The following is a 13,448-nucleotide window of genomic DNA, read 5'->3' on the forward strand; positions in this document are numbered from 1 at the left end:
CCGAGAGAGAGCGAGGGGAGGAGGAGGAAGGTTCGTGCTTTGTGTGAGACTCGAGCGTCTGGCGGAAGGAAAGAGAGGAAAGCCGCGGTTCCCCGCGGGGGTCCTCCGAGATTCGTGGAATTTCGGAACGCACGGAAATCCCCGGAGACGAATTCATTCGCGAATCCTCGACGTTCAACCCGCGAGTGCGACAGGTCCTTTCTGACCTGAAGTCCTGACCGTCGAGCTGAAGCAACGTTAAGGTGGATGCACACTGAGCGAACGAGCGAATGTGTAATATTAGGTGTCGGGAGAGGATTGTCGTGGGGACTCTTCTTAGGTCAAAATTGAAACTCCCGGAGCTTTTGTAAAAAGTAGTTCTATTTTACAAGGCTGTCACCGTTGACTTCGATGACTCCTTTCCTCGTTCGCAGACCTCTTTTGCGGATTTGAACGCACGTATCCGCGCGGGTCATCATCTTTAATAACAGATGGAAAGCGATTCGTTACCTTCTTCAAACCGCTCGAACCATTTTTGCTCATAAGGCGAGGAAAGACGAGTTTTTCACTCTTCGCTATCCATCTTTAACTTCGTGTAAACAACGGAATGTTGAAGCAATTGAAAGCTGCGCATCGTGTGTAACGAAGACATAAATGTAACCTTCGGTTGATACCAACTTCGTGCATTGCACGTGCGAATTACTGACTGAAATCCGACTTCAGTTTATTGCTAAGGAGGAAACCGCTTTTTCCGGCATCTGATACGCCTAAAAGCGCACGGACTTTCTTTGATGAAATCACCTTGTGAAGAAATTGGGCCGTAAACGCCCGTCCGTTTCTCAGCTCGTGATGGCGCACGGTCGCGCAGCGGTCTGGGATTGGTGTTTCTTGACCGGGTCATTTTTTCGAGTTTTACCTCAAGCGGACGTAAACGCAGTTTTATGACGCCTCCGTAGTCAAGTAAACGCGAATCGTTATCATTCATTACTCTTATCATCTATCAATAAGTGTGATGTTAAAAATATTGTTCATTCAAGGGTGATCTTGAGTCACATCTGTCACACTGTCAAAATTGGACTACGTATTATATCATTTTATAGCGATGATAACATTATATATATATATATATATTTATTTATTTATTTATTTATTTAATACGCTGAAAGAACATGCTACAAAGTAAATAATTTCGCATTATATTATATTATTATTTCTGAGACGAGATAATAACTAGATTTATGGCTGAAAGCATAACCTTACGATGGAAAAGTGTTTTCCCGCCGGTACTTCAGGAAAGGCTCGAAGAGTTTCGGAAAGTTTCTGGGAAAAACCACATCTGTGTAATAACGTGTAATAATAGCTATTCGTAAGGAAATGAAATTATTTTGTATTTATTCAAAAAAAGTGAGAAGAATATTGGAATCACTTACAAATAGTTATTTTTCTCTTTTAAAGAAATTGCAACAACGAGAGTTTGCACTCGCCGTTTGTTCCTTACTCTTTCGCTCAATGTATATCATCCAGCTTAATGCATAACGCTCTTATAACATAAGAAAATGGGAACTTAAAATTGAAAGAATACACTTAGCTTTCGCTATGCGTCCCGGAACGGGGCTCCAGAAATCTCGAGATGTCGTTCTTCTGCGCGCGATTATTCTGATTGTTTTATTGGCGAGGCGGATAAACGCAATTTGTAAAGCCGAGGAATTGAGATCGCGTGTCGGCGAGAATTCGCGAATGTGGGCAGTGAGAAACGACGACGATGAGAGAGAGAGAGAGAGAGAGAGAGAAATCTCTCGAAACGTATCGTCAAGTTTAGGTCACCTCGCTTCGAAGGGACACGCTTGCGTTTAACGTGCTTGTTTTTCGGCCTGCGTAAAGCTCGCTCGCGGTATCTCTTCTTCATTACGCGAGTAATTGAGCACGCGGCAGCTGGAAAAAATGTTCCAGCCTCTCCCGGGCCGGGAGGAAACGACTTGCGCCACCGACTCGCCATGATATCGGCAGTTCCAAATCACCCTTTGAAGCTGGACGGCCCGCTTAACGAGATAGAGTTCGCTGCCTCTATCTCTCTTTCTCTCTCTCTCTCTCTCTCTCTCTCTACGTCAGTCGCACGGCGAGCTAAAATTGTCGAAATTATCGCAAGTTCCGTTAAAAGCTCTGATGCTGTTTGTGTGCACGCAACGCGGAAGAAGAATTGAAAAAGAATATTTTCTAAATTATCCACGACCGAAATTTTCATATTTCATAATATTTACATATATATGAATTATTCTATTTATCTATATCGGAAATGAAAGAGATGTCATTTTAGCATACGTGAATATTTATTGCCCGTTGTCAAACATATTTACGGGGATATCGAATATTGGAGAAAAAAAACTCATTCCACTGTGCGCCGCCACGATATTCATTTACAAATCGCTCGTCCGTGACGCGCACGTCTATCGCGATTTTTTCTGGAAAAAATGGTAAAAATGTGATTCCAGAGGAAAATCCTAATCAAAATTCCGTGAAAATTCCGTGTGTTCCTCTGACCGACGGTACACAGGCGATCTGTTTGTTTATGTAACTATATGTACATACTCCTTATCAAGCGCTGATAACGCTCTGATTATTATCGTAAGAGGTTCGACGTCTCGTCGAAACGAGGGGATATTACGCCACGACGAACGAAATTGCCGTATTCCGCGGCGATCTCAATCGGTTTTCTGTGACGTATCCGTTTTATCGATGATTAATAACATTCCCATCGTCCGAGACGGTTTGATAAAAATTGCACGCGATATCGCGCGAAGCGCAGTGCCTCTCGCGCGAGATTAAGCCGCACGATTTTCTGATAAAAATCGCAGCACCAGCCGAGCCAGGGACTAAATATCGAAATGATTTCGGTAGTGGTATTGCAGCGTTACTGTATATACCGGAGGGTATTTTTTTTTTACCGGTATTGTAACAATTTTGCTATAATACGGCATCGGATACTGGATATCCAAGCCTGTTGTAATACGAAATTTTACATAATATATCGGCATTTTAAAATACTGGCGTCAAATTTTAGTATAATTTGTACAAATTTTGGTATAATACAGTACTGAACGGTACTGGACGATCCTGTTATCATGCAGAAATTTCACATGATACCGGCATAATATCGATATTGAATTTCGATACGATATCGGTATAATATTATATTGATATTACAAATATCATATTATTGAATGTAAATATTATAAAATCAAACGGGTCCATAATGTAATCGTAATACGTAGTTTAAACAAGAGAACTTAGGAAGGAAACATATATGAATTACAACATTTTAACACGATAGCGGCGTTTGGCGTTATACTGAAATGTTCACCTTGCCGATACTTACACAAATTTAAAATACCGAAAAATACGGAAAAATCCTCGTACGGTATTTTCGATATCGCTTTCAATCCCTGGCGCGAGGAGTCCGATAAGGGGATGAAGAGTAATTGGGGTGAAAGCGTCCACCGTGATGTGACGCCGCGCGACGATGCACGGAGGGAACAAATTTTGCTGGGAAACGGCAAATGTTTGTCAATATAATGGCAGCAAAAAAAAAATTCGTTGAGACAGAACAAAATTGGTTTGGGCGGCAGAAAGATTTGAGATTAAGAGTATCAATCGCTACTTGCCGGATATACGGACAATGAATAATCTTAACCGAACTTTCTGCCGTCCGGAGCAATTTTTTGCTGTTTAAACAAATTCCTTTTTGCTGTCGCTATATCGATAAACATTTGCTTTCTCCGTGACAACTCGTCAGCCGAGGCTCACCGGTTGTTTCCGTATCGACGGGACGTAAAGCGGCTGCGCGGCTTCGCCAGATGCGGAGGCAATTGTGTAAACAACGATGACGCTTGCCGCGAAATATTTCGTGAGAATCTCGACGGATCCTAATTAAACTCCCTGGTTGTGACGACCGTCGCGACGCGATCTCGGCCTCGCGTTGCATCATCGATATGACGCAACGCGAGGAGCTTTCGGAGCGTGCGGGATCGCGGTAAATTAACCGCATTCTCGCTGACACAACGCCGACGACGGCAAGTGGAAGGGGAAAGAGGGGGGAAAAAAGAAAAAAAGAAATAACGCGTCGTCGGTAGCGGCAATAGTCGCAATTATCCTCGAGTGTTTATCGCGCTCGAGACGTGCGCGGTTCTACGCGGAATTCTCGTTATGAAAAGCCGCGAAGAGAGTTTCAAGAGTCTCGAAAACATCGTTGCTCCGATTCGCCGGCGAGCCGCTTCGCGGGATTGCGTCACGATCCATAACGAGTTTCGCGAGTAAATATCGCGGGAAGAGCACATCGGAAGCCCCGATGCGGTCGAGCTTGCGTCGCGCCCCAAGTGGGAAAAACTTCCCGGTTCGATGGTCGTTTCGAAAAAATGGTGAACGCGATCATTTCGGTGGTGCCGTCCGACTGGAAAAATGTAATCACCTGCGCTCGAATTTTTCCACAATGCGGTCACCGGCGGCAAACCGGCGGAGAGAGAGGTGTCAAGTACCTTTCGACCTCGGCGGAAGAAGCCGTTCGTATTTATGGCTCCGCTTGACCACCGGACGATCGTGAAGGGAGAGAGGAAGAGAGAGAGAGAGAGACTGTACGCAGAGAATTCCTCTCGAGGATACAAATATTCGTGAACCGAAAAAATATATTACAGTAGTATCGCATGGCTGGGATATACACTGAAAGAAAAATAGTGTTACCGCTGAAATGATATTTATTTGATCCAAATAAAATGGACGTTCCAATATTCCTTAGCAAATATTTACTAGAAATGAAAATATAATAGACTGTATACGATATGATATTTCCTTTGTATAAAGATGGACGTTTACTTGTACGTGTTAAAACAGCGCGACTGGCATCGAATTCATAATATTGAGGATATCGGAATATTGTTTGTAGAAAATATATTTACCGGACGGAAAGATCCATATTTAAAACTACGGGGTTTCCCACTAATGGAAAAGAAGTACTACGTAATTCTGTTAAATGCTCTCTTAAATTTAGAATCATTTTGCGTTTCACATTTATACGCGGCGATTCGTTCACGAGTTAAGATACCGTTGCGTTCAAGTAAATATTTACTACGAGTCTAAAAATATTACTTACGCCGGTTTAAGAGACTAATGAACGGATAATTGCGTTTATTTTAGCACTTTTTTCTGTGCATTTGTAACGTCGGAACTATATTTCAAAGCGGTGTGAGAAATTTCGGGAAGCAACGCAAACGGCACGATTATATAACGATACATCGATGCTCAGATACTCTATGGTTTATGTCACGAAAACATCGATTATCTAGTCTTTCTGTCGCTCTCGTAGACGCGAATACACGTGTAATACGTTACACAATGCTTATTACTCGAGATAAAATTTTGTCCCGTATTAACATTAAAAATAACGCCCAATCCGAGCTGCAAAGTCGAAAATGCGTGCGTTAGTATAGGATATTTTCTGATATTTTCTAGAAAATATTCGAGAAAACAGGGACACTTACATATACTCGTTGCTGCCGCGGCTAGATTTATTAGGCGCCTCAAAGGCGCTACAACGAAGCATATATTTGCATCTTGCAGCAAACGCGTCTCACCTCCAACAGCTAATGTCGTCATTACCGTAGCTAATAAACTTAGCCTTAGTGGTAACAATGACATTAACCGTCCATATTTTAGCTGATCCATATCTTACTTACTGCGATTAATTCTTCCTCTAACGTGACAAATTTATATCACACGCAATTAGGTTAAAAATCTATCCGACCGAACTATTCGTTTGTTGCCGTCAAATTTTAGTACGAACATATTCTAGTGGTGCGCAATACAAGTTTAATAACTTATGCATGCTGTATTATTCAACAAGAATTTTCCTCGCGCCTCCCTACAGAGACTTGAATCCGTCTCGGATGGTTCGGATTTTCGACGCTCGCGTGCAGTTTTCTGCGGAAACGCCGGCGGGAAAAGTCGGGCGTTTCTTGCGAGCGCAATTTCCACTTATTGCTCGGGCATTTTTCTCCCGTAAACCAGAATCCCGCCGAAATCTCGCGGGATTACTCGCGAGCCGTTCAAACGTCGTTATCGGGCTATTTGTATGCCGTCAATGCGATCGTTTCCCGACGTGTACGTTGCGAAGTATGGCGACGTGACATTGACTCGCGATGCACACGCAGGCCGGCCTTTAAACGCTCCGGATTCGCGACGGACGCGGAGAAAAGCGCCGACGCTTGATAGCAGGTTTCTCTCATCCGCTGCCGCGCGCTTTCGCCCAGCTTTCGATCGATCCCCCCTTGCCGCCTCTCGCCCTTCTACCCCCGATTCTCTCTCATTATCTCGCCGTCGTGTCGTCTTTTCCTCCGCCGTCGTATGAGTTATGGACGAGTCCTGTCTCGTTGTTAACGAAGTATCCGAGTGAAACGCGCGAAGCGACATTTCCCCGCCGGCGTGATTAACTCTGGTTTGATATTCACGGGTCAAATTGCACCAGACGAAAAATTAAGGGTGCGTGTGAGGGTGTCGCTCATGAATTTGGTATTTACCCAGCAAAATTACGTTTCTGGTACATTTATCTCATTATCGAAATGATAAGTGGTAATTTGAAACGAAGCTAAGGTAGACACGTGCACGTGAAATTACAAATACGAAAATATTATTTTGTATTTTTCTTATTGATGCTATTTTTATGCATTAGTTGATCTAATAGAGATAGCATAGATAATAGACAGATATATATATATATGTTTGAACATATTTATATATATTTCGAGTATTATCATGAGTTATGAGCTTCACATTGCTGTATTTTCAAAACAAAATAGTCGATTATTCGGAAATTTGTGTATAATATCTGAATATTAATCTTTGATGCCATAGTAGTTTTTCATTAAATTCTATTTTCAATTGAGGAGATATTGAAAATAAAAATTAAAAATGGCACACTAATCTTAAGGAACATGTATAAAAAATGCTAACTTTAATTACAAATATCTTAGTTCCCGAATAATCAAACTTTAACTAATTGCACGAGCAATGTGTTAGATAATATTTCAATGTATTCAGTGCAAATTTGTCATCGAATTCTTATCAAGCTCATTTTATCTTACAACCTCCTTTAAAGTGGAACAACCTTCGATCCGGACTCTGAATTATTCAAACTTTTCGTGTCATTTTCAAACGCAATGTAGATCAATTTGTAATTTTTTCGCAAAGAATGAGAAACATTTATTCCGCATCAGGTATTAATAATATATTTATTCACACCGATATATTTTCACACGAGAAAAAACGTTCGTCTCGAACGAAAGAATATATATTTCCTTAAGTTCGTTGCTTATCACGCGAAGGCAACTGTTTATTTCCTATTTAAATAAAAAATATTCAATTTAAGCGAAGTAAATTATTAATATGCACCGAATAAATTTTTGTTATTTTCCATTTTACAAATTTCTCCCTGCAGACATTTCAATAAAAGCGTATCGGAAGAGTTAACGGTTACCTTAGGTTGTGTGGCAAACTAAGCGGCAAAAGATTAGTGCGCCAACAATAAGCCAACGTTCCACTATGAAGAGGAGTTAACATTCCCGCGTACACATTTTATTTTTATCCGTTCACCTCGCGGAAGACGAATGGCGCGATCCTCTCGAGCGGAACATCGCGCGGTTCGTAACAGAAGCGCGTTCGCGATCATTAGCTTCGCGATCATTAGCTCGTCGCCACGCTCTTAAGTGCCGGTTTTCCTTGGCTGAGTTTCCGAGACTGGTATGCTAATTCATCGGCGCGTTACAATCACGCACGCCACGTCTCTCCGCATCGTCTCTCCGGTCCGATCTTTCCGGTCAATTTTCGCGTCTCCTTACCGCTTATCAATCGTCCGGCAACTCCGGCTTCCAGATTTTCTCTCTGACAATTTTATAATAGCCAGGCCTTATATTTAACATCACCTTGAGTTTATCTTCAGACGCTCTACTGGTCGCTTCATAGGCTTCGAGATATCTGCGGATGAATCTGACCTAAGACGGTCTTAAATATAAAACCTGATATATATTATGAAGTAAACTGTTCGTATTGTTGAGAGGAGATTATTGTTAGAAGATTACATTCGATTCAAACATCGAGTTCAAAGTAACACATTCATCTTTGTCGTATAACGTGATAAATTGTCGCGGTAAAGATATTATTTTCAGGACAATCGCAACGTATACGATGTATCGTGTATATCTCGTATATCGTGACATCTGTAATGGATTATCGTAATATTGCAATAACGCTTGAATATTGTCGAAATTCAGAAATATTACATTTCGACGAAAAGATATATTCTTCCTTACATGTGAAACAACGATCGCGTCCATTAAAATACGTAAGCCTTGAATTGACGCTTAACTTTTTTCTCGCGCGGTAACGACGGACAAAATTTGTATCGCGCAAGAATGTATTCACACCGAAGCTGAAATTCACTACTTCGTGGCTGGGCAGCCACGCGAGATTCAATTTCTACGTAGAGTATCGGCACTTTTGTACTCACCTTTTCTCTCCTTCACCGCCAGGACTGGCCAGGAAGGAAAACGCTCTTGAACCGTTCGCAACTGCGAAGCTCTAATTTACCGTCGTGGGTGCGCTTAATTTTCGAGATAAAGGGATCTTCGAGCCAAGCACGGCGAGAGGGTGCAGCCTAATTAGTTTCATTTGGTTAAGTCGGCACTTGGCCCGGTTTATTGTCGCGCAGCGCGCTGGAGCACGCGATAAAACGAGCCCGTCTATTGTTCCCGACGCGAATATCGTTCGATATTAGTTCGTGTTACTCGACAGTTAACGCGTGCGCTCTGTTCGATCGTATTATCAAGGCGTAATCGAAAAGGGAAATTTGCGCTCGGGGAGAAACTCGGTGGAAATTTACTTCGCCTTGAGTCACCCTGAGGTAATGATGATAATTCGCGCGTGTACAATCGGATAATTGAAATTTTGATGGGAAATTAATCATCTCTCGAGAAACAAAATTAATGGAACGATGAAATGTATTAGACGTGTTAATTAATTCGGTGCTTTCGTTACGCAAAATCAAGATTCATTTATCGATGAAAGTGCAGTTTTAACCTTTCGACCGCATACTTTTTGAGAAGTCGTTCGCACGGTAAACGGGGTCGTATTGATCGTGTGCGATTTTCTAAATTTCATATCTGAAGGACTGAATGAAAGAAAAGAGCTGACACAATTCCACAATAAAGTGTAACTCTTCTATTTTAACGTTTGAACGTGAATTCATAGGAAATAGAGTTTTAAATTACTGAACAAATTCGAATTTAGACAGTGGTCTCGTGAACGGTTCTAAAAAAATCATATTTCGTAATTTCCTCGCGTTTTTATTATTCTCATCCGCAACAGTAAGATGATGAGGTTGAAAGATAATTCTAATAAAAGTAAAATATGATTTTAGTGCGCGTACGAAAAACACATTTTTATAGACCACTGAAAAAAGGGTATTCTGAAATGTCGAAAACATGTTTTTTTCGCGTAAGGGAAAATATTTTTGTTGCGAAATTAGTATCAAGAATAGTTTATTTTTGCTTGCAAAACGGTAACACGCACATTGTTAACAAAAATTATCAGTTATTTACGATCACGCTTTGTAGGACGCGCTCGCGTAAGTTACACACCATCTTACCCTAATATAATATTATTATTTATTATTTTCAAACGGAAAACACGCACAATCACAACGCTTACTTACGTTCACTTTACGTTTGTTAAGAATATTAATTGCTATTCGCTGGATATATGGACAATTAATACTCTTAACAAATCTTTCTGCTGTCCAGACAAATTTTTTGCTGTTTAAACCAATTTCTTTTCGCCGTCACTATGTTGACAAACACTTGCTGTTCTAGCAAAATTTGTTTTCTCCGTGGGCGGCTCTTTAAAACCGAATGGAAAAATATTTAGGTTTAAAATGTTCATATGCATATATCGGAAATAGATAAAAACTCAAGGCGTCGGATTAATTTTCACACCTAATATTTCAATCAGAATGTACACTATTAGAGTAATGATATTTCACGGTGACAGATGTTCGATAGTGACGTATCGACGGGTTTTATCTGGAAAAATCGCCCAATAATGATTTCACACGTCGCACCGCCGTGCATTAACCGGCACACTTGTACGGCGGTACACGTGTGTTACTAGCGCTCTTACGATATCCTTCGACGGTACAGTTTATTACTTAATATAACGGCCTTGAGTGCAGGCGGCTCTAATCGGGAATCTGCGTCGTACCGCGATTTATCTTCGTGACGAGGTGCGCGATAAAGCAATATTAATGCACCGTATCAGTGACGTGTTTCGATTCCCACGATTGTCGCGTTATCAGTAATATCGTTCGATCGCCACGGACGGTGCCGTTCGCATGAGACGAGCTGTTTTGACACGATACCGTCCTGTCATTCGTCATCGAACGCCGGCTCGCCCGTTGCAGCTCTTGTTTACACCGATTATTCAATAAGCGTGCCAAGCAGCAATTTCACACGAAATTTTATTCTTCATCTCGGTGGTGTGTGTAAACGACGCTCTGTGTTAACCCTAGGGTATTAACCTTTCATTCTGCGCCTGTGCTCCTACATCTTGGAGGCGTGATTGTGAAACGTTGACGTGAATGATTAGAAAAAGTAGTGATTAAAGAAAGCTCAAAAATTTTGTAATATATATATATTTTTTTTTTTTTTAATGTAAGACAAATTGGAAATTGAAAGGGCTAGAAACAGGCGAGAGAGGAGGGTTCGTAAAAAATGTCTACACTGTAAAAAATTTCGTGTTAAAACAGTCCACTGAAATTTCCTGTTACTTTAACAAGGTAAATATATTAGAAAGCAATGTGTTAACAAGGTGAATATGTTAATTTAACGCTGTATTCGTATATGTTTTAACACATTCTCCAAGTTAAAATAACACAACAATTTCGGTGGGCCCTTTTTAATCCAAAATTTTACACTGTGTACGTCTTGAAGAGGTGTGTTTGTATTTTAGAGTCAAGTTTGTTGATTTTGGAAAGAAAATTAAATTGATAATACGACATTTAATTTTGTCAGAATAATACACGATACGTATTTTCGTATCATTCCTTGGTATAGCGTCGTTCGCACACAGTAAAAATTAAGAATCTGATAAAAAGTCACTATTTAACCCGCGTATCGAACGATCGATATAAACAAACGCACAGAAAACAGAAAATTCCCACGTGTTCCCAGACGTGCGGCGTTAAGTTGATTATTAACACGTTGATTATTATAATGACATTAATTGGACTTTGTGTTGTCGAAGCCATTTCAAAATCAGCGTGTTATTTTAATATGTCAATCAATCTTTCTTCAACTTCTCACTTAGCAAATCAGTATCAATATAATCATCAATCTTTCATCTACTCAGTTTTCAATCTTTCATTTAGCGAAGCTCGCAAAAAAAAACTTATGCTAATTAACTCGTAATTGGATTATTATGGGCGGATTATCGTTTGGTGGGAATAGAATTTTTCCTCACACCAATCACGCCAGAGATAACACGTATTTGGCAGTTAATACGTGTTCACTTCACGTTAACCTCTTCAGAGGTGAATTTCTTAATGTCAGAAGAAACTGATTTGACTTTAAAGCGACATAAATATGACATCTGTCGGTCATGTAACAAGATTTCTTTTCTTGTTGTGAAATCTCACGATGAATATCTATTCACAATAACGTGTTCGTTATATTCTGCCTAATATTCAATTTAAGAAGAAGAAATTTCATTTGAAAACATGTACGCACAATGTATAGGGTGTTGCATCAACATACGACGCATTGTACGACGAGTTGCCTGCCCAAAGGCGTGTCCAGATGGCAATTTCGGATTTGTTGATATAGTCACGATCTTTTTTTATATTATGACAATTAGAATGATAATTAGGAACGCTATAACTTCGTTGGGAAGGTATGACTATATCAGCAAATCCGAAATGGCCATCTGGACGCGCGCACCTTTGGGCAGGCAACCCGTCGTAATGGATTGTACGTTGATACAACACCCTGTAGATAAAAATATATGCATATGTCAGCATCCTTAAAGAAGTTAAATGAAACATTTCACCATACATTTCAGACAATGAAACTCTCTCTCTCTCTCTCTCTCTCTCTGTTTCCCGTTACATGACGAACAGATCGGTTTTTCGATCGTCGAAATCTCGCAGGCCGGTTGAGTCTCACACCTTGCGCGTCTGAGCGACCCGGTTGGATCGCGTCGTTGAATCTCGTTCTCCTCGGCGCAGCGTCGCATCGTCGCGACCCGGTCGGCGCACCGGTGTGACCCAGCGCTCGAGCAACACGTAGTGGTCGTTCCTGAAGACATCGACCAAAGGAGTGACGCGTCCTTTCGCGTGGCAGCCTCCGTCGATCGCCACGAGCATCCGCGTCTCTTCGGCGGCGGTCACGTGGGCCCCACCGGGACATGATTTGACGTTCGAATCCGCTGTCGGGACGGCGCGATGAAGAGACGGAGGTCGACGACGGAGACGACGCTCGCCACGACGGAAATCGCAGCGCAGGGACGCGCCGCCACCGAGGAGGCGTTCTCGCGCCCGAGGATGACGTGAATCGGGCGAATCGGCCAGGAAGCGCGATGTCCGGCTCCAGCGGCGGACAGTTAGACTTCGGCAGCGGCCTGAAGAGGTGCGGGGGCGGCATGAGCTCGCCCTCGCTCGGGGCAGGCATCGGCGCCGCCGGCGGCCTCCCCAGGACCATGTCGACCTCCGCCCTGCGAGTTCGACCGGCCAGGAGGGCCCTTTTCTGGGAGCAATGCTTCGACACGCCGTCCAAGAGAGACTTGTAAGTTCTCCTTTTCCGCGTCGAGAAAATCCATTTCGCCGGGACCGCAAACGCTCATCGACAGGGAAAAGTCTCTCCCGACGACAATTCGTTTAGACAGCGGGAAAATTGCTCGGGAGTGTTAATTGTTCATGTATCCACTGCAAATAGCAATCAACACTCTTAGCTGATCTTTCCGCAGGCCGGACAGAATTTTTCGCTGCCGCTATGTTGACGAACATTTGCTTACGAGGTTGATTTTCGGCTGGCTTTCCTAGTTCAAGCTGTTCGCTAATCGTCGGCGAGGCGACGAGTGTTTCCACCCCTAATATCACCCAACGGTGTCGAGAAGGGTTGGAAAGATTTGGGAAATACGTCGAAAAATGTGAGAAAAAATATAACTTAAGGGGAGGTATCGAACGTAATAATAAATCATGGTGTTCGAAATACACATGCACAGAAACGATATAAATAAATGATACAATGAATTGATATAAATACGAACAGATGATTCCCGAATCGTCTCGAGCGGCGTATTGCGTCGTACCTTTCTCGCGAATATCTTACGTCATCCCCTTCGTAAAGCATTTATGAACAGCCGGGGCGGGGGGGGGGGGG

At 42.1% G+C, this 13,448-nt stretch overlaps 1 protein-coding gene across 9 annotated transcripts in view; it reads left to right on the forward strand.

Annotated features, from left to right (window-relative positions):
* Window positions 1–13,448, forward strand: part of LOC106741891 (cAMP-specific 3',5'-cyclic phosphodiesterase) — a 496,301-nt gene that overhangs the window by 395,967 nt on the left and 86,886 nt on the right. The window contains exon 1 of one of the 9 annotated variants that reach the window (XM_014614304.1): window positions 12,293–12,851. The exons of the other annotated variants lie outside the window; for them this stretch is intronic. Coding sequence (XP_014469790.1) covers window positions 12,646–12,851 — 206 coding nt within the window. The 5' untranslated portion in view covers window positions 12,293–12,645. Of the gene's footprint in view, window positions 1–12,292; window positions 12,852–13,448 lie in introns of those variants that run through there. 9 annotated transcript variants of the gene reach the window in all.

The sequence above is a fragment of the Dinoponera quadriceps genome, unplaced genomic scaffold, assembly GCF_001313825.1.
Source record: "Dinoponera quadriceps isolate SergipeBrazil2010 unplaced genomic scaffold, ASM131382v1 scaffold458, whole genome shotgun sequence".
In the NCBI taxonomy this organism is placed as follows: domain Eukaryota; kingdom Metazoa; phylum Arthropoda; class Insecta; order Hymenoptera; family Formicidae; genus Dinoponera; species Dinoponera quadriceps.